This window comes from Panulirus ornatus, chromosome 9 (assembly GCF_036320965.1).
Source record: "Panulirus ornatus isolate Po-2019 chromosome 9, ASM3632096v1, whole genome shotgun sequence".
In the NCBI taxonomy this organism is placed as follows: Eukaryota; Metazoa; Arthropoda; class Malacostraca; order Decapoda; family Palinuridae; genus Panulirus; species Panulirus ornatus.
The window spans coordinates 8,405,229-8,426,314 of record NC_092232.1 but is presented as its reverse complement, the minus strand read 5'-3'; the positions used below and the strand labels follow the sequence as shown (position 1 = coordinate 8,426,314).

Sequence of the window (21,086 nt, the reverse complement as noted above, 5' to 3'; positions counted from 1 at the left end):
AACCTGGAAATAGAAAAAGACAATGATGAAATCAAGTATAGATTATATTAAGTCATTAAGGGACAAAGAGGGGAAGGGGAAGGGATGGGGAGTATTGGTACTTTACGCATCTAGAGAGGGGGTTATAGAGTTTTCTGGATCAGAGAGAGAGAGAGAGAGAGAGAGAGAGAGAGAGAGAGAGAGAGAGAGAGAGAGAGAGAGAGAGAGAGAGAGAGAGAGACTGCCAGCAGCGACGGACCTCACCAAACAACGTCAGTTCGTAACCCGGGCCCTCGAGGCACCAGGGGGATACCCTCCTCCTCCTCCTCCTCCTCAGCGAGGCTGGTCGCTCCCTCGTACTTTACTGATGTTAATTCAGATTCCCGAGGGGCGTCGACGTGCCGGAGAGAGAGAGAGAGAGAGAAAGAGAGAGAGAGAGAGAGAGAGAGAGAGAGAGAGAGAGAGAGAGAGAGAGAGAGAGAGAGAGAGAGAGAGAGAGAGAGAATGGCCCCTCACAGACGGGGGTCAGTGACCCTTCCAGCCGCTGGTATAACTTTTCTCTCTTTTATTTCTATCTAGGCGATATGGGTACGTGGCCTCCTACATAAGTGCTTGGATACGTGGCCCTCCTACATCAGAGCTTGGATACGTGGCCCTCCTACATCAGAGCTTGGATACGTGGCCCTCCTACATCAACACTTGGATACGTGGTACCCCCTACATCAGTGCTTGAATAGGTACGTGACCTCCTACATCAGCGCTTGGATACGTGGCCCTCCTACACAGAGCTTGGACACGTGGCCTCCTACATCAGCGCTTGAGCACGTAGGTGACCTCCTACATCAGAGCTTGGATACGTGGCCCTCCTACATCAGTGCTTGGGTACGTGGCCTCCTACAGTAAGTGCTTGGACACGTACGTGACCTCCTACATCAGTGCTTGGATACGTGGCCCTCCTACATCAGAGCTTGGATACGTGACCCTCCTACATCAGCGCTTGGATACGCGGCTCCCCCTACATCAGTGCTGGGATACGAGGCTCTCCTACATCAGTGCCTTGAAAGGCATCATTGCTCCAGGGATGTGGAGGAGTAGAAAGGGGTCTTCAAAAGGCGTCTTCTGTTCCTGCTCTATAAACAATTCTCTTCCTCGGGAGGTGTGGAAGACTATGTGTTCCACTCCCGGGCTTGAGGAAGAGACAGGCGGCGGTAATATGCCTTAAGGACGGGAGGAGGCAGAGTGGTGAGGGTGTATCGTACGCCTCGGGAAAGTATCATGTGTCACATCTTCGTACGAGGTCGATTATCCTTTGAATTCCTGGCGATGCTGGAGGTCGGGAGGAGGAGGAGGAGGAGGAAAAGGAGGAGGAAGAGGAAGGAAGAGGGGAAGAGGAGGGGGAAGGAGGAGGAGAAAAAGGAGGAGGAGGAGGAGGAGGAGGAGGAGGAGGAGGAGGAGGAAGGCTTTTAAAATGTGAAGCTACGAAGATATCCTCCTCCTCTTTTCCCCCCAGTCCTCCCCTTCCTCCGCCACAGCGGAGGTCGTGAGGCAACAAGTTCCACGACCCTGTGTGTGTGTGTGTGTGTGTGTGTGTGTGTGTGTGTGTGTGTGTGTGTGTGTGTGGGGATATGGTCGAGGTGGTTTCTGGAAAGGGGAAACGTAGGAGAGGTTTATAGACCTCCAGTAATGGTTGTGTGGGGAGAAGAGGCCCGAGGCACGAGAGAGAGGTCTATCCCAGGCCCACAGGCCTCTGCCTGTGTGCTGGAAGGAGGGAGGGAGGGAGGGAGGGAGGGGGAGAGAGAGAGAGAGAGAGAGAGAGAGAGAGAGAGAGAGAGAGAGAGAGAGAGAGAGAGAGAGAGAGAGAGAGAGAGAGATTGATAACACAATGGACGATCATACACGGGAGAAATTATTCATACATGGGGAAAACCAAAACAAAATACAGAAACTGATGAACAGGTATGATACATGCGTGACATACAGCATACAGAACTGCATGGTCTAAGGCACTCCTGTATACCCTGCATACATATGCAGCGTACCAGTGAGTCGAAGGCACTCCTGTATACCCTGCATACGCATACAGACGCAGCGTACCAGTGAGTCGAAGGCACTCCTGTATACCCTGCATACGCATACAGACGCAGCGTACCAGTGCATCGAAGACACTCATGTGTACCCTGCATACGCATACATACGCGGCGTACCAGTGCGTCGAAGGCACTCCTGTATACCCTGCATACGCATACAGACGCAGCGTACCAGTGCGTCGGAGGCACTTCTGTGTACCCTGCATACGCATACATACGCAGCGTACCAGTGCGTGCATGACGAGTGGAAAGACATTCTACCATGACACATGCTCTGGCACCGTACGAGGCAGTGAGGAATGAACATGGATAACAGAGCACCGCCTGTATGTAGAAATGCCATACATGGAAGCCAAATCATCCCAGGTCGCCAAAGACATGATATACATAGTGGTGTACAGAGAATACATGACCTCTGAGGGATCATACGGGACACAGTGTTCCACTGTGGGGGGAGGGGGAGGGGCAAGATACAGTATACATATTCATTGGAAACAATACACAAAGACTTTGATCCAGTATACACTGCAGGAGTTTTGAAGATAATACATAAAAAAAAAGGGCAACATTTGGAATGTATCTGTGCCCTTTCTTCTACAGCAGTCCACACATGTTGACGTACACAGACCTGAGGCCAAGCACAGGTAAATACACACCCACATAATCCCTGGTGGGTTTACATACACACGTCCTGCCAGACATGCGGGTGCGTGCGGAGGCATGCGCACTGCACCATTACTGGACCCAGCCAGACCCGGCCACGAAATGTTCACGTGGATGTGGACGAGTGTGATAAGAAAGTGTGGCGATAAACACACACACACACACACACACACACACACACACACACACACACCGAGGTGAACCAAAAAAATGCATCTTGAACAACCGTAGCGAACACCAGGAGCAATGAACAACTACAGCGAATACCAAACGCACTTAAAAACTTCAGCGAATACCAAACGCACTTAAAAATTTCAGCGAATACCAGGAGCAATGAACAACTACAGCGAATACCAAACGCACTTAAAAACCACAGCGAATACCAAGCGCACTTAACAACTTACAGCGAACATCAAGCGCACTTAATAACTACAGCGAACATCAAGTGCACTTAATAACTACAGCGAACATCAAGCGCACTTAACAACTACAGCGAACATCAAGCGCACTTAACAACTACAGCGAATACCAAACGCACTTAATAACTACAGCGAATACCAAACGCACTTAATAACTACAGCGAACATCAAGTGCACTTAACAACTACAGCGAACATCAAGCGCACTTAATAACTACAGCGAACATCAAGTGCACTTAATAACTACAGCGAACATCAAGCGCACTTAACAACTACAGCGAACATCAAGCGCACTTAACAACTACAGCGAATACCAAACGCACTTAATAACTACAGCGAATACCAAACGCACTTAATAACTACAGCGAACATCAAGTGCACTTAACAACTACAGCGAACATCAAGCGCACTTAATAACTACAGCGAACATCAAGCGCACTTAATAACTACAGCGAATACCAAGCGTACTTAACAACTACAGCGAATACCAAACGCACTTGAACAACATGGACAAACCCTTTAAACCACGACTCCCATCATGCTGGCTTCAAGAGCTCAGTCACCAGACCTTCAAAATATCTCCCACGTGTGTATTTTGAGGCACCTCCAACACGTACGCGCAGTTCCAAGCCTATTAACCTATCCCAGTCATTTATGTATCTTGCTGTGTATCGATGCGGGTTGCGTGGAGGGGGACCTCCGAACACCGTGGATCTGGACAGCTTCTCCGTTCTCATGGGATGGATGTCAGCCCAAAGCTGCTGTATAGGCAGGTGTGTGTGTGTGTGTGTGTGTGTGTGTGTGTGTGTGTGTGAGGGGGGGGGGAGGGAAATAAGTGGTATATATACACAACGTCACCAGTGGCTTGGGTGATCTCATCTTGAAAGCTCTCAGTATCCGTCCTACCATTATCTTTCGCAGATTCAGCAGCTGGGGGAGGGGTAAAATAAGTGAGGTGTACGGTGTTGCCACCCGCTCACAACTGAGTCTTTCTCTCATTTTGAAAGCTCTTAGTCTCCGACCTTCCATTTATCTCAAGACGATGCAACGCCTCCTGTACCGCGTGTCCTCAAAGGTACGCTCATTACTGTCAACCACCCACGAATCTTAATCGTATTCACTCACGTTTCTCAACTCACGTGTGGGTTTATCATCCCCGTCTCCATACCTCCTGAAGGTCGGATGTTAGAGTACCATGACTATCCTCCAGCAGATAACTTCGTCAGGAACCCTCAGGTCTTCCCTTATCTCTCTCTCCCTCCCTACCTCTCTCTCTCTCTCTCTCGTGTGTAGGATCGTCTCGTTCCTTTCGTATGTATACCAGCGTTCGGGAAAACGAAATCTTTCCAGCTGTTATCTCAAGGCCCACCACGGTGAGGTTTGATAGACCAAGTCACTGGGCGATTCCGTTGCCACACTTAGGGCGCGTGTGTGTGTGTGTGTTACCAGCCAAGCCACGACCCACAATGTGTTGACGTCAATGTTTCAAGCATGAGCACGAAGTGTTAGCAGGGAGGCAGACACATCGAACACGGAGCACAGCCATCACATTGAGCGGAGACAAAACCCAGTTACCGGTGGCAGAGAGCGACAACCGTTCGTAACACACACACACACACACACACACACACACGGTGGAGCAAGTAACAAACGCTCCTCACTCGCACTCAGCGAACACCGAACGCTATGAGCAACCACGAAGGATAGCGAACGCACTGTGCTCTCCACACAGTACGTATGAGAGAGAGAGAGAGAGAGAGAGAGAGAGAGAGAGAGAGAGAGAGAGAGAGAGAGAGAGAGAGAGAGAATTCCTCTCCCCTCGCCCTCTCCCAACTCTCTCCTGCACCAACCGATAATTCCATGGCTGGTATTGCGGTAATCCAATACATTACTGAAATCCACTTTTCCCCTGGTATATTGTAAGGGAGGGAGAGGCGGGGGCGACTACGGCCAGAGCCTGAAATTTACGGAATTTAATGGAATATCCTGACGCGACCATGGGTCTGAAAACTGGGGCGAGAAGAGAGACTTTGCATTGTAGTGTGTGTGTGTGTGTGTGTGTGTGCTTCTATTCCGATCTCTCTCTGTCTCTCTCTCTGTCTCTCTCTCTCTCTCTCTCTCTCTCTTTCCCTGGTAGGCAGCCACCGACCAGGGAGGTTCATCATCGATAGAATTAGCTACGGCTGTGCTGGGTGAGCCACCACTTCAGTGGATGTCAAGTTTCACAATTCTCTCTAGCTCGGATTGTCGTGTATCCTTTTTTTTTTTTTTGCCTCAGTCACAAATGTGCAATCAAGCCTTTCGGTCCACACACACACAATCTCTTGACCTCGACAAGGTAGAATTTTTTCATCTATTGAACCCCCAATCGCCATTTTCTATACACCCATCGGCATTTTCTATGAGCATCATCCTTATTATTATCTTCCACCATTACCTTATCTCCTCATCACACACACCCCCTCCCTCCTTCACCATTATCTAGTTTTCCTCACCATCACCATCACTTCAACCATCTCCCCTCCAACACCCCTCACGGTCATCCTCCATCACCACCATCATTCTCCCTCTTCCAGCATCCTTCTCCAACATCGTTCTCCCTCCTCCAACATTCTTCTCTACTATCTTCCTCAATCACCACCATTCTCTCTCCTCCTGCATCAGTCTTCTCCACCACCTTCCTCTACCACAATCACTCTCTTCCCCCCAACCTCCCTTACTCTCCTCCTCCAGCATCCCTCTCCACCACCTTCCTCCCTCTCTCTCTCCCTCTCCCTCCTCTGGCATTCTTCTCCACCATCCTCCTCCTTCACAATCATCCTCCAACATTCTTCCGTCTCCTCCACCGTCGCCACCCGCGCGGGGCCAACCCCACCCGACGACCACCTCCTCCTCCCCAGTAGACTGAGTCAGACTGCCTTTACCAAAATATCGATTCCCTGGTCTCGTCTAGACACAGAACAGCAGCAGCAGCAGCAGCAGCAGCAGCTGGAGGAACAGCGGCGACAGCGGTGCTTCCTGCTGCACGTGTCGAGGCACCACACCCCGGACCCACTATTACCCAGAAACAGCTGCAACAGAAACGCAAGCGACTAACGGCAGCAGTAACGTCTCGCTCGGACAAGAGAAGTAACACCATTTGGTAACGTTTCCAACAGGCAGCAGTCACATCTCCAACAAGAGCAGTGACAGCGTCAGTAACATTTCCAACACTGACACAGCATCACCAACAACGGAAGACACAGCATCACCGACAACGGAAGACACAGCATCACCAACAACACAAGACACAGCATCACCAACAACGGAAGACATAGCATCACCAACAATACAAGACACAGCATCACCAACAACACAAGACACAGCATCACCAACAACACAAGACACAGCACCACTGACAACACAAGACACAACATCACCAACAACACAAGACACAACATCACCAACAACACAAGACACAGCATCACTGACAACACAAGACACAACATCACCAACAACACAAGACACAGCATCACCAACAACACAAGACACAGCATCACTAACGATTCAAACCATCAAAACCATGCTGAAGAACTACTAATGTACGGATGTAGTGCACGCAGCCACAGCAGGACTTTCGCAAACACAACAGCGTCACCATCATCATCATCACAATCACCAACACATCTCCATCACCAGGACCTGCTGGTGGATCACCCTCACCAACACGGCAGAGGCACCAGCTTCAACAAGCATCGTATGGACAAGCTGCACCATTGTATGCATCACAAGGACCCATCAGCAACCTGGAGGAGGGAGGGTACTGATCCAGTGTCTTCCCCAGCAGGTATAGGGAGGGAGAGCACGGAGGGAGGGCCCATGTCTACACCAGCAGGTGCAGGGAGGGAGAGCACGGAGGGAAGGCCCAAGTCTACACCAGCAGGTGCAGGGAGGGAGGGTATTGGTGGGAGAGGCCCCATGTCTACGCCAGCAGGTGCAGGGAGGGAGAGCACGGAGGGAAGGCCCAAGTCTACACCAGCAGGTGCAGGGAGAGAGGGAGGGTACTGGTGGGAGAGGCCCCATGTCTATACCAGCAACAGCAAGCAAGCAAGCAAGCAGGCAGGCAGGCAGGCAGGAGGAAGGGCACGGAGGCAGGGCCCCATGTCTACACCAGGGCGCTTCCTGCCGGATGGAGCCGCCCCTGCGTCACTTATCTAATTACCTGCGGCGGTTGAAGCGTACGCTTGGACGAGAGGCCATGCGTACTACTACGTACACTGTAGGCAAGTCTATGTCAGCGGAGGTGTTACCGAACTCCGTCCACTCGAGGTTCCACCGCGGGTGAAAAGTCACCATTGGGCGAGGCTGTATCATCATTTTGTGTGTTTGTATATGAATGTGTACACGTTAGGGGCTCAATCCACTCACTCACAAATGTCTATCAACATCGAGGCCGGGCCTTCTTCTTCTTCTTCTTCTCCTTCTTCTTCTCCTTCTTCTTCTTCTCCTTCTTCTTCTTCCCTTTCTTCCATACATACTCCTCTCCCTGTTTCATCTCGTCTCATACTTCTCGTCGTCCCCCATCTGCTGCATTCTGGTCTTCCTCCTCCATCTTTATCACCCCTGCTCCATCATCCCCGGCAAACAGGGTCATAAATCTCGATAATCTGGCTGGTCATAGGTCAAAGGTCAAGGTCGCATTATTACAACCAATAATATATATTTATATATTTCTTCCTCCACGGGATAAGTTCACAGGGATAGGGTAGCCATACCATACAACCTCTCACAGGTTCACATGTCAGAAGCAACTATTTCGTATTTATGATCACACACGGGAAAAAAAATAAACCGATTCACACTCATGAAAGAATTACAATCCAAAGTAATTCCAACCATCCCCGGTCAGCTATGTGAAACCACGTTGAACTATTATATATGTGTGCCATTCGACAATATGGGCATCTCATCTTATCGTACACCATTCAGCGACGCGGTCCAAACTGCCCGTTTTCAGCCTTACATCTACCCCAAAAGCAAACAGAACTAACACTCGAGGCTTTACATAGTCTCCCCATTGACGCATGGGGAATGAATGGGGTGGGAGAAGGGGAGAAAGAGAGGAGGGGGAGTTTGAGTTTCTCAGCCACCGTGCGCGTTGTACACAGCGTCGTGGTTCATTAAGGTCGTCTGAGGTTGTGGATTGTGACGAACACGGTGGTTAGCGCCTGACGAAGACCTCAGTTAAATCTTCTCTTTTCGTCTACCGTTACTCCCGTTAATGCTTCCTGTTGTCCTTGCTCACCGTAATAATAACACTCTCTTTACCCGTTATACTGTCCCCACGCCATGCACGACCGTTATGCCGTTAATCACACTCGAATCGCCCGTATTATCAACCATACGACGCACCACCGCCCATCTCCCAAGTCTCTCTTCTCGTCTCCTCCTCCTTCCACAGACGGACCATCACCACTCCTCCCTCCTTACGGCACACAGCAGCATTCCGAGCCCCCTATGCAGGGGTCCAGGGTTCGATCCTGGCTGTTCACAACAGCATTCTGAGCCCCCTATGCAAGGGTCCAGGGTTCGATCCTGGCTGTTCACAACAGCATTCTGAGCCCCGGGTATCTACTACCCGTCCACACGACTCTCTCATTTCGTCCCGAAATTCAATTTACTCTGAGGACTAAAGCCTCTGTATGACCCTCTTCCGCTCACCCAGTGGCAGCCACTCTATGTCTGCATAGCGCAAGTCTTATCCTCCACTCCAGCCACAATTATGAAAAGCAATTTATCTCCTTGATTCGTAGAGAATGGCATATATATATATATATATATATATATATATATATATATATATATATATATATATATATATATACACAGGGCATATGAACACGCACCTTCATAGAACACATAAAGCCAGGATTCGAACCCAGGACCTTTTTGCATGGCAGACGGGAATGCTAACCGCGATCATAGCCTAGCTGTTAGCATTCCCGCCTACCACGAAAATGGTCCTGGGTTCGAATCCTGGCTGTTGGAGGGTATGTGATACATACAGCGAGAATAGCCGTACACAAAATCGACCAACCCTTAATCCGGTTGTAAGAAAACCTGCCCACAATTATATATATATTATCCCTGGGGATAGGGGAGAAAGAATACTTCCCACGTATTCCCTGTGTATCGTAGAAGGCGACTAAAAGGGAAGGGAGCGGGGTGCTGGAAATCCTCACCTCTGGTTTTTTTTTATTTTTTCAAAAAGAAGGCACAGAGGATGTTCCCTCAATGGCCCAGTCCTCTGTTCTTAACGCTACCTCGCTAACCCGGGAAATGGCGAATATACTTAAATATATACAATGAGGAAGAATATACTTAAAGAAAATCGTCCGATCTCTTCCTAGACCCCAGCTCGCTCATCCTAATTCTAATTTCCCTGTACCAGCCTTTGATTAGATCATATCCCGCGGTGTCCCGACCCGTAATTCGCAGCTCTCGGGGAATTAGCCTTCTCCCGGACCCTCACGGACCCATAACCCCACCCCCGCCCCCCACTTCTCCCGGACCCTCACGGACCCATAACCCCACCCCCGGCCCCCACCTTCTCCCGGACCCTCACGGACCCATAACCCCACCACCGCCCCACCTTCTCCCGGACCCTCACGGACCCATAACCCCACCCCCGCCCCCACCTTCTCCCGGACCCTCACGGACCCATAACCCCACCCCGGCCCCCACCTTCTCCCGGACCCTCACGGACCCATAACCCCTACCCCGCCCCCACCTTCTCCCGGACCCTCACGGACCCATAACCCCACCCCCGGCCCCTACCCTCTCCCTCCCCCACACAAGCAGGTGCCTCCTCCTCCTCCTCCTCCTCCTCCCTCCTCAGCCTCCCCTTACTCTTCCTTCCTCCTTCCTCCTCCTCCTCCTCCCTCCTCAGCCTCCCCCTCCTCTTCCTTCCTCCCTCCTCCTCCTCCTCCAAGTCTTAATTCCTGGTACTCGAAATTCCAAGCCAGGAAATTTAGGGTCGTCGGCCACTGATATTGTGACTGTTACTGGACGAAGAGCAACACGGGATGAGGAGGAGGAGAGAGGTGAGTCTCTCTCTCTCTCTCTCTCTCCTCCGTCTGCTTAGTACTACTACTTCCCAGGGAGGGAGCGCTGCCTCCTCCACCCTTCCCCTCCGGCTGCCACTGCGTCCCCACCCTGGGTGTGTGGGCTGGGTGTGGGTTGGGGGGTGGGGGGCTGAGACTTGAGCTTGCGTAACGTAAAATTTGTTTTCTGGTCTTGTTTGGTCTCCTGTTGTGACCTGAGTTGGTCTTGTTTGGTCTCTGGTTGTGACCTGTGTTGGTCTTGCCGAGTCTCTGGTTGTGACCTGTGTCGGTCTTGTTTGGTCTCTGGTTGTGACCTGTGTCGGTCTTGTTTGGTCTCTGGTTGTGACCTGAGTTGGTCTTGCCTGGTCTCTGGTTGTGACCTGTGTTGGTATTGTTAGGTCTCTGGTTGTGACCTGAGTTGGTCTTGCCTGGTCTCTGGTTGTGACCTGTGTCGGTCTTATTTGGTCTCTGGCTGTGACCTGTGTTGGTCTTCTTGAGCTTGACGTGACCTGTACGACCCGGATGGACGTCATGACCTTGTTCGACCTCGTACAAAATAAAACCAGGTCTAGCACTGTGTGTCTTGTTGATTGAACTATTGTGACCTTATTCGACCTATGATGACCCGAGATGACCTGTTAAAAAATGACTTTGGATTACCTTGAGGATAGTTGAATGAACCATGACTAATTTCTTTCAAATGAATGAGCGATGACGAAGGAACGGTGACTAATTTCTTTCAACTGAATGAACGATGACCATTTTCTTTCTTTTTTTTTCTTCAGGGAACAAAATTTTTTTGTCACTTCACGACAGGCAGGTTTTCCCCCCCCAACCCCCTACCCCCCTACCCCTTAATAATGACCTCAAGCTGATGTCATATGACTATGACACAGGCTCTGCCCTGGCACGACACACCCACACCCTAGTTTGGACGGAGGCGTTGTCTGTCAATACAGTCGACCATCTATCGCTGCTACGAAGTGGGCAATATCTACCACCTTCGGAGGTGAGAAAAAAAAGGTTTTGAGTTTCTTTTTTTTTGGGGGGGGGGGGGGGGGGCAAGTCTTTCGTAAAAGAATTGATCTGCCACAACAGGTCTTCGCGAGAAAAAAAAAAAGGGATTCCTATCATATTTACCTGATGATTAAGTCCAATTAGATGCTTTTAGAAATGTGGGCAAATTAGGTTAAAGTTAGGTTGGGGGTCGACAGGACCTTACCCATGTATCGCCTGTATTTCGTACGACGAGAAGGTTAAGAAGGTGGGGAGGAGGAGGGTATTGAAAAGGAGGGGGGGCTGGGAAATCCTCCCCTCCTTTATCATCACCTTCAAAAAGTACGGGACAGAAGAAGGAGTCAAAGCGAGGAGTATTTTTGTTGTTTTTTTTTGTCCTTTTGAAAACTCAGGTCCTCGACGCTACCTCGTTAAGGCTGGACAGGAAAGAAGAACGGGAATGAAATAGAGGAGAAAAAAATATCCAAGTAAAAGAGAATTCAATTTCAGTTTCCCATATTAAAAGAGAGATATCCACTCAGGGGGCGTGTGCCGAGCGAACGAACGCCCCCCCCAAACCACACATACACACACACACCGATACATGTGCCGTGGTTAGGAGGTGTGTGTGTGTGTGTGTGTGTGTGTGTGTGTGTGTGTGTGTGTGTGTGTGTGTGTGTGTGTGTGTGTGTGTGTTGGTGGGAGGGGTGAGGAGGTGTGTGTGTGTGTGTGTGTGTGTGTGTGTGTGTGTGTGTGTGTGTGTGTGTGTGTGTGTGTTGGTGGGAGGGGTGAGGAGGCGTGTGTGTGTGTGTAGGTGGGAGGGGTGAGGAGGTGTGTGTGTGTGTGTGTAGGTGGGAGGGGTGAGGAGGTGTGTGTGTAGGTGTAGGTGGGAGGGGTAGCTGTGTGTGTGTGTGTGTGTGAGGAGGTGTGAGAGGGGTGGTATAGCTGTTGCTGCTCCTCCTCCTCTTGGCCAAACATCCCCCAGAGAGAGAGGCATCCATTGGTCTCGTGAGGGGACAGAGGCGGCGTTCTGACCCGCGGCTTTACCATAAGCCCTGACCAAGCGTGCCTCTCTCTCTCTCTCTCTCTCTCTCTCTCTCTCTCTCTCTCTCTCTCTCTCTCTCTCTCTCTCTCTCTCTCTCTCAAGAGAGTGAATTAAGAGACGAGAAGAAAGACATGAGCGGGAGGATGGGAAAGGGAGAGAGAGAGAGAGAGAGAGAGAGAGAGAGAGAGAGAGAGAGAGAGAGAGAGAGAGAGAGAGAGAGAGAGAGAGAGAGAGAGAGAGAGAGAGAGAGAGAGAGAGAGAGAGAGAGAGAGAGAGAGTGGGGGGAGGTAGGCTTACCGTACTTGGCTATATTTCTCCATGAAGCCAAATCACGGTATGACTCAACAAGGAGTTAACGCACCGTCGTGCTCAAGGGTCATACCGTCGTGCTCAAGGGTCGTACCGTCGTGCTCAAGGGTCGTACCGTCGTGCTCAAGGGTCGTACCGTCGTGCTCAAGGGTCGTACCGTCGTGCTCAAGGGTCGCACCGTCGTGCTCAAGGGTCGCACCGTCGTGCTCAAGGGTCGTACCGTCGTGCTCAAGGGTCGTACCGTCGTGCTCAAGGGGTAAATCGAAGATTTCTATTGCCTTCAACTTGCGTGTCCACATCCATCGCCTTCGCCCAGACCTTGGGAAATATTTACCCCCTCAGCCGTGAAGATGTCATAATTCCCCGTCTGGCGAAGAAAGGGGATTCGAATTCCCCGTCTGGCGATGAGAGGGGATTCGAATTCCCCGTCTGCCGAAGAAAGGGGATTCGTCAACCCATTCCTTGTTATAAATCGGAGGCCAAATCTTGAGAGCAACGTCATTAAACAGTGCGAAGTGTGAAGAGGAAAGGGGCCTCCCTCCGCGCCGCCCCCCTTCCTCATCCTTCCCCCTTCCCACGCCCTTACCCCAGACTCAGTCCCCATTTCCCTCAAATATTTCGAATATTTACCAGCCGGACTAGAGTCTTCAAACCCCGATTTCCCTCAAGTATTTCGGATATTCACCAGTCGGACGTAGGAGTCCTTGAACCCAGTCTTGATGAATGGCTAGGAGCGGCAACCATTAATTTACTCGCTGGGGAAGTCTGGCCCAAGTTTTCACTTTATAATGCCGCAAGAACTGCCATTCTAATATTCATTATTTATCTTCTTAATATTATTAGCTTTCTAAACTTTATATTAGTCTGGGAGGAGGAAGAGGAAGAGGAGGAGGAGGAGTATTAATGACTCGGGTACATTGGTTTTTTTTGGAATATTGTACGACGACGAGGTTGTGCTGTTCATCAACATAGTAGACCCGAGGTACTGTAATATACTTATAAGACAACCAGACCTACCATACTGGTGCCCCCTCAAGACAGCCAGACCTGCCATACTGGTGCCCCTTCAAGACAGCCAGACCTGCCATACTGGTGCCCCCTCAAGACAGCCAGACCTGCCATACTGGTGCCCCCTCAAGACAGCCTGACCTGCCATACTGGTGCCCCCTCAAGACAGCCAGACCTGCCATACTGGTGCCCCCTCAAGACAGCCAGACCTGCCATACTGGTGCCCCTTCAAGACAACCAGACCTACCATACTGGTGCCCCTTCAAGACAGCCAGACCTGCCATACTGGTGCCCCTTCAAGATAGCCTGACCTGCCATACTGGTGCCCCTTCAAGACAGCCAGACCTACCATACTGGTGCCCCTTCAAGACAGCCAGACCTACCATACTGGTGCCCCTTCAAGACAGCCAGACCTACCATACTGGTGCCCCTTCAAGACAGCCAGACCTACCATACTGGTGCCCCTTCAAGACAGCCAGACCTACCATACTGGTGCCCCTTCAAGACAGCTAGACCTACCATACTGGTGCCCCTTCAAGACAGCCAGACCTACCATACTGGTGCCCCTTCAAGACAGCCAGACCTGCCATACTGGTGCCCCTTCAAGACAGCCAGACCTACTATACTAGTGCCCCTTCAAGACAGCCTGACCTGCCATACTGGTGCCCCTTCAAGACAGCCAGACCTACTATACTGGTGCCCCTTCAAGACAGCCAGACCTACCATACTGGTGCCCCTTCAAGACAGCCAGACCTACCATACTGGTGCCCCTTCAAGACAGGCAGACCTGCCATACTGGTGCCCCTTCAAGACAGCCAGACGTACCACACTAGAACCCCTTCAAGACAGCCAGACGTACCACACTAGAACCCCTTCAAGACAGCCTGACCCATTATGCTAGAACCCTTTCAAGACAGCCTGTGGACCGCCCTGCTCCTCCTGCAGGACCCTGCAGCGTGCCGTACCACCAGGTAGCAGCAGCAGCAGCAGCAGCGACGGTGCAGCAGCAGAAGGGTAGGCTGGGGAAGAGAGGGGGATAGTGAGTGAGTCGAGTGGTGGTGGTGGTCACAACAAGGGGAGGCGACGTAGCCAACAGATCGATAAGAGTTTAATAATTACATGGGTCGCGGATGGTCGGCCAAGGTCGCTTGGACGGCAGTGGGCCAAAGGCCTTCTGTTCCAACCCCCCGCGGCGTTCCCTGAGGCACGGCGGCTTTAAAAAGCCCGCATCAATGCCCTGAAGGAGGAGGAGGAGAAGGAGGAGGAGGAACCTGCCCCTACACACTTGGGCAGCAGCAGCAGCAGCTGGCCCTCGTGAGAGTCAAAAGGGGATGGTTCGCTGGGGACCCCACCTGCGTAGGGTAGACTCGACTGCAAGACACAGGTAAGCATGCAGTCCCCACTCACGACAGGTTCCCCTCCTCCTCCTCCTTTGTGCCCGACGGTCCACTTCACGCAGCCAGCTGGTGGGGTCTTTAATATCGTGCGCTGCCGGTGTCGTGAGAACCTGATTTACGGGGCTTAATACTGTTCAAGTCCTTTTCATTTACAGGTAGAGCGTTGCGGCCCAACACGAGCCTCTGGCTACAGTGCTTACCTGGACCTAATCATGGTGGCTACACAGCTCAAACAGCATGACTGATCAAAGCAGAAGCTTCGGGTCACAAATCGAGCTGCGGCAGGAGGGGGGTGGTTAGAAACCAGCCCTTGAGAACCATTTGAGCCCAGTACGGAGGGCGAGGACTGTCGTGTGGCACCAGCCATCGAACCTGGTCTCCCTCCCTCCGTCTCCCTAGACCATCACTCCTTATTTCGTGACGCAACGCAGTGATGACGTCAGCTGAAAGGGGTGACGTCACGAGACTCCAGGGGCGGAGAACCGTCATCCGACGTCACAATGAAGTCGCGACACACCAACAAGCGAGGGGTTGACATCACGACACACCACGGACTTTGACATGAATAACTAAGAGGGTGACATTACCAGCCAGGGGGTGTGGGGAGAAGGGGTCGTCGTGGTGGTTGACGTCAAACCTAACACGTCCCAGAGAGAGAGAGAGAGAGAGAGAGAGAGAGAGAGAGAGAGAGAGAGAGAGAGAGAGAGAGAAGAAAATGTCACACCTGATCAACCATTCCATTTTCTTCTCTAGTAAATTCAGTCCTAGCCTTGTGTGTGTGTGCGCGTCCCTCAGGATTTATCTTAATATATTTCTCTCTCTCTCTCTCTCTCTCTCTCTCTCTCTCTCTCTCTCTCTCTCTCTCTCTCTCTCTCTCTCTCTCTGTATGTTAGTCCCTAGTCTCTGTATCTCGTCTAATCCCATGTCTCCTTCGTGACTGTCATCTGAACTTGCCCCTAAAGTCTCCTCCTGTATTAGTATGTTACCCCTTTCATATCTATTCCCTGAACACACCTATCGATCTATTCTCTTATAAATATCTTTTTCTATCTTTCGTATGTATCACTTTCATCAACTTCTCTTCTTCTATACTATTTTCACCTTTTTTTTTCCTCCACTGCCACAGATACTTTAATTTAGTTAATCTCTCCATATCATTTCATTTAGCCGGAGCCTTTTGTTCAATCTCCCACACGTTTCTCTGTCTCTCTCGTCATATGTCTCTCTCTCTCTCTCTCTCTCTCTCTCTCTCTCTCTCTCTCTCTCCTCGTCTCCATTAAGCCACGCCAGGACAATGGTGTCCTTACAGTGCTCGGAGATCGGAAGGGAGTGAAGAGGCTAGACAAGGAATAGGTGCAGTGGAGAGACGGACGAGAGTTTGCTGCGTCCGGATGTACAGTGTAGGTACAACTGACGTGCGAGAATGGTCGGGTGGTGGTTAAATAATTCAGCTGCCTTGTCTGTATATCCACCGGTATCTCGGGGGTATATCCTCGTCTCTATGGCATCGACTCACTGTGGACGCCTCACACACACACACACACACACACACACTCCCTGCACATCTCTCCGACAGTGTGACGTGACGTTATGGTGGGATTACTGTTGATGCTGGGACAATGGGCGTGGGGCCACCTGGGTCTTACCCCAACCCACCCAACCAGTTAGCAATCCACCATAACTTCCCAGAGGCCAAATCATGTATTGACTTGGCGGCCACGCCCACACAATTAATGCTATCGGCTTGGCCGACCCTATCTTGATAAACACACCCAACCATACTACAGTGAGTCATCCAGTCTTCTGACGCCTGGACACCAAAGCAAGTCTTCATCGGCAAACGTCTACCGTGTGACTCCTGGCTCATGACTCTACATCGGCGGGGTCTCTATGGTGTCTCATCGTCCACAATTTCCTTCAACAGCAGATCTATGGTTACTCTGTCTCCTGCCCTTCCGAGAAACACTGCCAAAGCCTGAGACACGGAACCTACGGCCGATACTCCTGCAGCACACATGGCAATTGCCCATTTACCTCAAAACCTCGACAACGCATTCTCTCTTCTGCAGAAGCTCCACGAGATCCGGCATGCATGCAATTCTCCCACGGGAGGTATGCCTCACAGCGCCCACACCGTCATTACGGGAACCCTGCCAACCTCATCTCACCTTACCACAACTGACTAACTTTTCTTAACTCAATCCTCCACCACCGGCAGCATCCCGCCCGGTGGCAGGCACACATCACCTCTCTATTTAGGCCAGTCAAGCACTGTACCCTCCTCCTCCTCCTCTTGGTCCTCACCAATGCAAAAGAACTCTGACACGTTATAATTATACCAGCTAAACATCGAACCACCGCACAGCATCACCACCACCTCCTCCTCTTCCTCCTGTGTACACCCACATCTCTCACTGTCTCCTCATCAAGCCTGCCTTCTCACCTCCTCACAAGATGTATTATTTTCCCAGGTGTTCTTCGTGTCTGGCCCTCTCACCAGCCCTGCCTGCACTTGTTACCACGCAGCTGAACGTCGCGAGACACAGTCTATATTATGATATTCAAATACGTGGAAAATCAAAAGCATCTGCTGAGTTGTCGTTACATAAGTGTTAAACAGTTACAAACTGGGTTGTAAACGGTTATAATTGGGTTGTCCAATTGTAAACATTACATGGGCATTTATACAACTATCAAAAATACAGTTCTTGAAGAGAATTCAATCACGTATGAGAAGACAAGTAATTAAATACTATGGGTAATTCATCAAGACATGCATGTTACTATAAGACCACTTTCCACTAACCAGGTCCCGTTTTCGTAATTTTTAAAAAAATTATGGTAAAAGATCCCATAATATACATAATATCTCTGGGCCATGATTCCAAAAAGAGGCATAACATCTCTGTTACAAAATTCCAAAAATATTCACAATATGTCAGAGTAGGATCGTACAATACGGCCAGGGCGTCTGTGTTGGGTAAATATCGGCTTATCAGATAACATGGTCGGACGGATCTGTAAGGCTCCAGATATAGATATTGACCGGCTTGTAACCTATTCCCTCACAATCCCATTTACTGATTAATTCTCCCTCGTCTGACACTCTGCTCCACCAAATGGTGTATATATATATATATATATATATATATATATATATATATATATATATATATATATATATATATTGGAAAGGATCATAATTTTGCGCGTGATCAAGATATTCCTATGAGTCCACGGGGAAAATGAAACACGAAAAGTTCTCAAGTGCACTTTCGTGTAATAATCACATCATCAGGGGAGACACAAGAGAGAAATATAACTGTCAGATGATATACATCGATGATATACATCATTTTCCCCGTGGACTCATAGGAATATCTTGATCACGCGCAAAATTTTGATCCTTTCCAATATATATATATATATATATATATATATATATATATATATATATATATATATATATATAGAGAGAGAGAGAGAGAGAGAGAGAGAGAGAGAGAGAGAGAGGAGAAAGAATACTTCCCAAGTGTTCCCTGCGTGTCGTAGAAGGCGACTAAAAGGGGAGGGAGCGGGGGGGGGGGGGGGGGGGGCTGGAAATCCTCCCCTCTTGTTTTTTTTTTTTTAATTTTCCAAAAGAAGGAACAGAGAAGGGGGCCAGGTGAGGATATTCCCTCAGAGGCCCAGTCCTCTGTTCTTAACGCTACCTTGCTAACGCGGGAAATGGCGAATAGTTTGAAAGAAAGAAAGAAAGAAATATATATATATATATATATATATATATATATATATATATATATATATATATATATATATATATGGCAGCGTCATAACCGCTCCCAACAGTGGCCAGTGTGACTCAATGAGACTCAGTCCAGCCCTCGCTCACACTCATTCACGCTCATACTGTGACTCCTACTGGCGTTGTAAGTGTGATTTACTGTGTCACTCTTAACGTACTCACGCTCAGAGGGAGACCCGCTTCATTCACACTAATTCACATCAACGTACGTAGGTCCACTCACTCTTAATTTCACACTGACTCAGTCATTCTGGCTCGTGTCAAAACTCACTCTCTTACCAAGCACGTACATACTGTACAAGACACACACACACACAAACACACACACACACACACACACACACACACTCACAAATGATAATCGACGCGCTATAAAACACTGTCACAACCTCTGACTCACAACGTACACATTAAAAAAAAGAAACAAGCGAGAGAGAGAGAGAGAGAGAGAGAGAGAGAGAGAGAGAGAGAGAGAGAGAGAGAGAGAGAGACAGAGAGAGAGAGAGAGAGAGAGAGAGAGAGAGAGAGAGAGAGAGAGAGAGAAAGAGAGAGAGAGAGAGAGAGAAGAAACACTTCATAATGCAAAGTAGAAGCCAAGGGAACACTCCTCACTTCCCCCTCCCACTCCAAACATGCTTTCCGGAACCTGTTAACACGAAGCATAAGATCCTGGTGAAGGCTGATGCTGGGCGGTTCTGTGATGGAGAGAGAGAGAGAGAGAGAGAGAGAGAGAGAGAGAGAGAGAGAGAGTCCCCTCCCTACCCACCTACCTACACACATACATAAAAGAGTGTCTACGACGGCATTTAAACGAGGGACGTGTCTGGTTTGAGGGTGGGTACAAGGCGACTTACTCCTCCCTCCTCGGCTGCCCAGAGAGCTGCGATCGCCGAATGATCATCACTCGATCCTCCGTTCATCTGGGACTGACTTCAACCCTGCGGAAAAGTTTTCTACCGAACGTTTCTGCAGGTGACCCTACGCATCGTGGCTCTTAATTTCTCCCGGCACTTTAGCATATCGACTAACTAACCGCTCTACCTACGTGGCCGGGTTTGACGTATATTTTCGGTCTGATCTACTTTCCAAAAATAAAAAGCCTGTTGGTTCTGGAAGACTTTAAAAGAACAACTCTCGCGTCTCCATCTTCCCTGTTGAGCGACTCACGGGCCTTAACACACCTACACCTTCAGTATGTTGCTCCAGGCGTAGGCCATGTGGGGCGGCTGGGCTGGGCTGAGAGAGAGAGAGAGAGAGAGAGAGAGAGAGAGAGAGTGAGAGAGAGATTCCAAGACCTGGGCTAGGGGCTGTGTGTGTATGTCTACACACACACACACACACACACACACACACACACACAGATTCCAAGACCTGGGCTAGGGGCTCTGTGTGTATGTCTACACACACACACACACACACACACACACACACACACCTCTCCCTCCCTCCCTTGCCAACGCCTTCCCGTCTTAACTGCAAATGACGTCTCGACTAAACACCTTCTTAACTCACACCCTCGAATAACCAGGGGGGGCTGGCTGCCCCACGTTCCCACAGTCTTCACCCGTAAGGTACCCACCACAGCCCCCCACGCTCCCACGGTCTTCACCCGTAAGGTACCCACCACAGCCCCCCACGCTCCCACAGTCTTCACCCGTAAGGTACCCACCACAGCCCCCCACGCTCCCACGGTCTTCACCCGTAAGGTACCCACCACAGCCCCCCCACGCTCCCACAGTCTTCACCCGTAAGGTACCCACCACAGCCCCCCACGCTCCCACAGTCTTCACCCGTAAGGTACCCACCACAGCCCCCCACGCTCCCACAGTCTTCACCCGTAAGGTACCCACCACCACCACCACACACACAGGCTCTTCCTCATCTGTCCTCAAGTCATTCGTTAGGTCCTGGAAGTGACGTGGAAGGTCTTCATAGATCTTGAATGAGCTATGGGTCCTGAAGTGAAGCAAGCATTCATAAGTCCTGAAGCTATACATAGGTCCCTCGTGTATCCTCAAGAGTTCATAAAGTCTTGAAGATCCACCTAAGTTCTTCATACATCATTATTTAAATTCTTCATACATCCTTAATCATCATTCATAAGTCCACAAAGTATGCATACATACACACGTTCATACGTCATCAATTATTCATTAAGTCCTGAAGTCACACACACACGTTATTCATATCTGTATAAATTATACATCAGTGTGGTTGAAAATACATCATACAACAATGCTTGTAGATTCAGTAATATTTCACTTATTTACGATTTTATTTTTCTGTATTCTTCGAGT

At 49.9% G+C, this 21,086-nt stretch overlaps 1 protein-coding gene across 10 annotated transcripts in view; it reads right to left on the bottom strand.

The window, feature by feature from the left end:
- The window catches only part of Smyd4-3 (SET and MYND domain containing, class 4, member 3), a 250,354-nt gene that overhangs the window by 209,368 nt on the left and 19,900 nt on the right, over window positions 1–21,086 (bottom strand). For 2 of the 10 annotated variants that reach the window (XM_071664599.1, XM_071664598.1), the window contains exon 2: window positions 1–3. This exon is cut by the window's left edge and continues 75 nt beyond it. The exons of the other annotated variants lie outside the window; for them this stretch is intronic. In XM_071664599.1, the coding sequence (XP_071520700.1) occupies window positions 1–3 (3 nt within the window). The remainder of the gene's footprint in view (window positions 4–21,086) is intronic. 10 annotated transcript variants of the gene reach the window in all.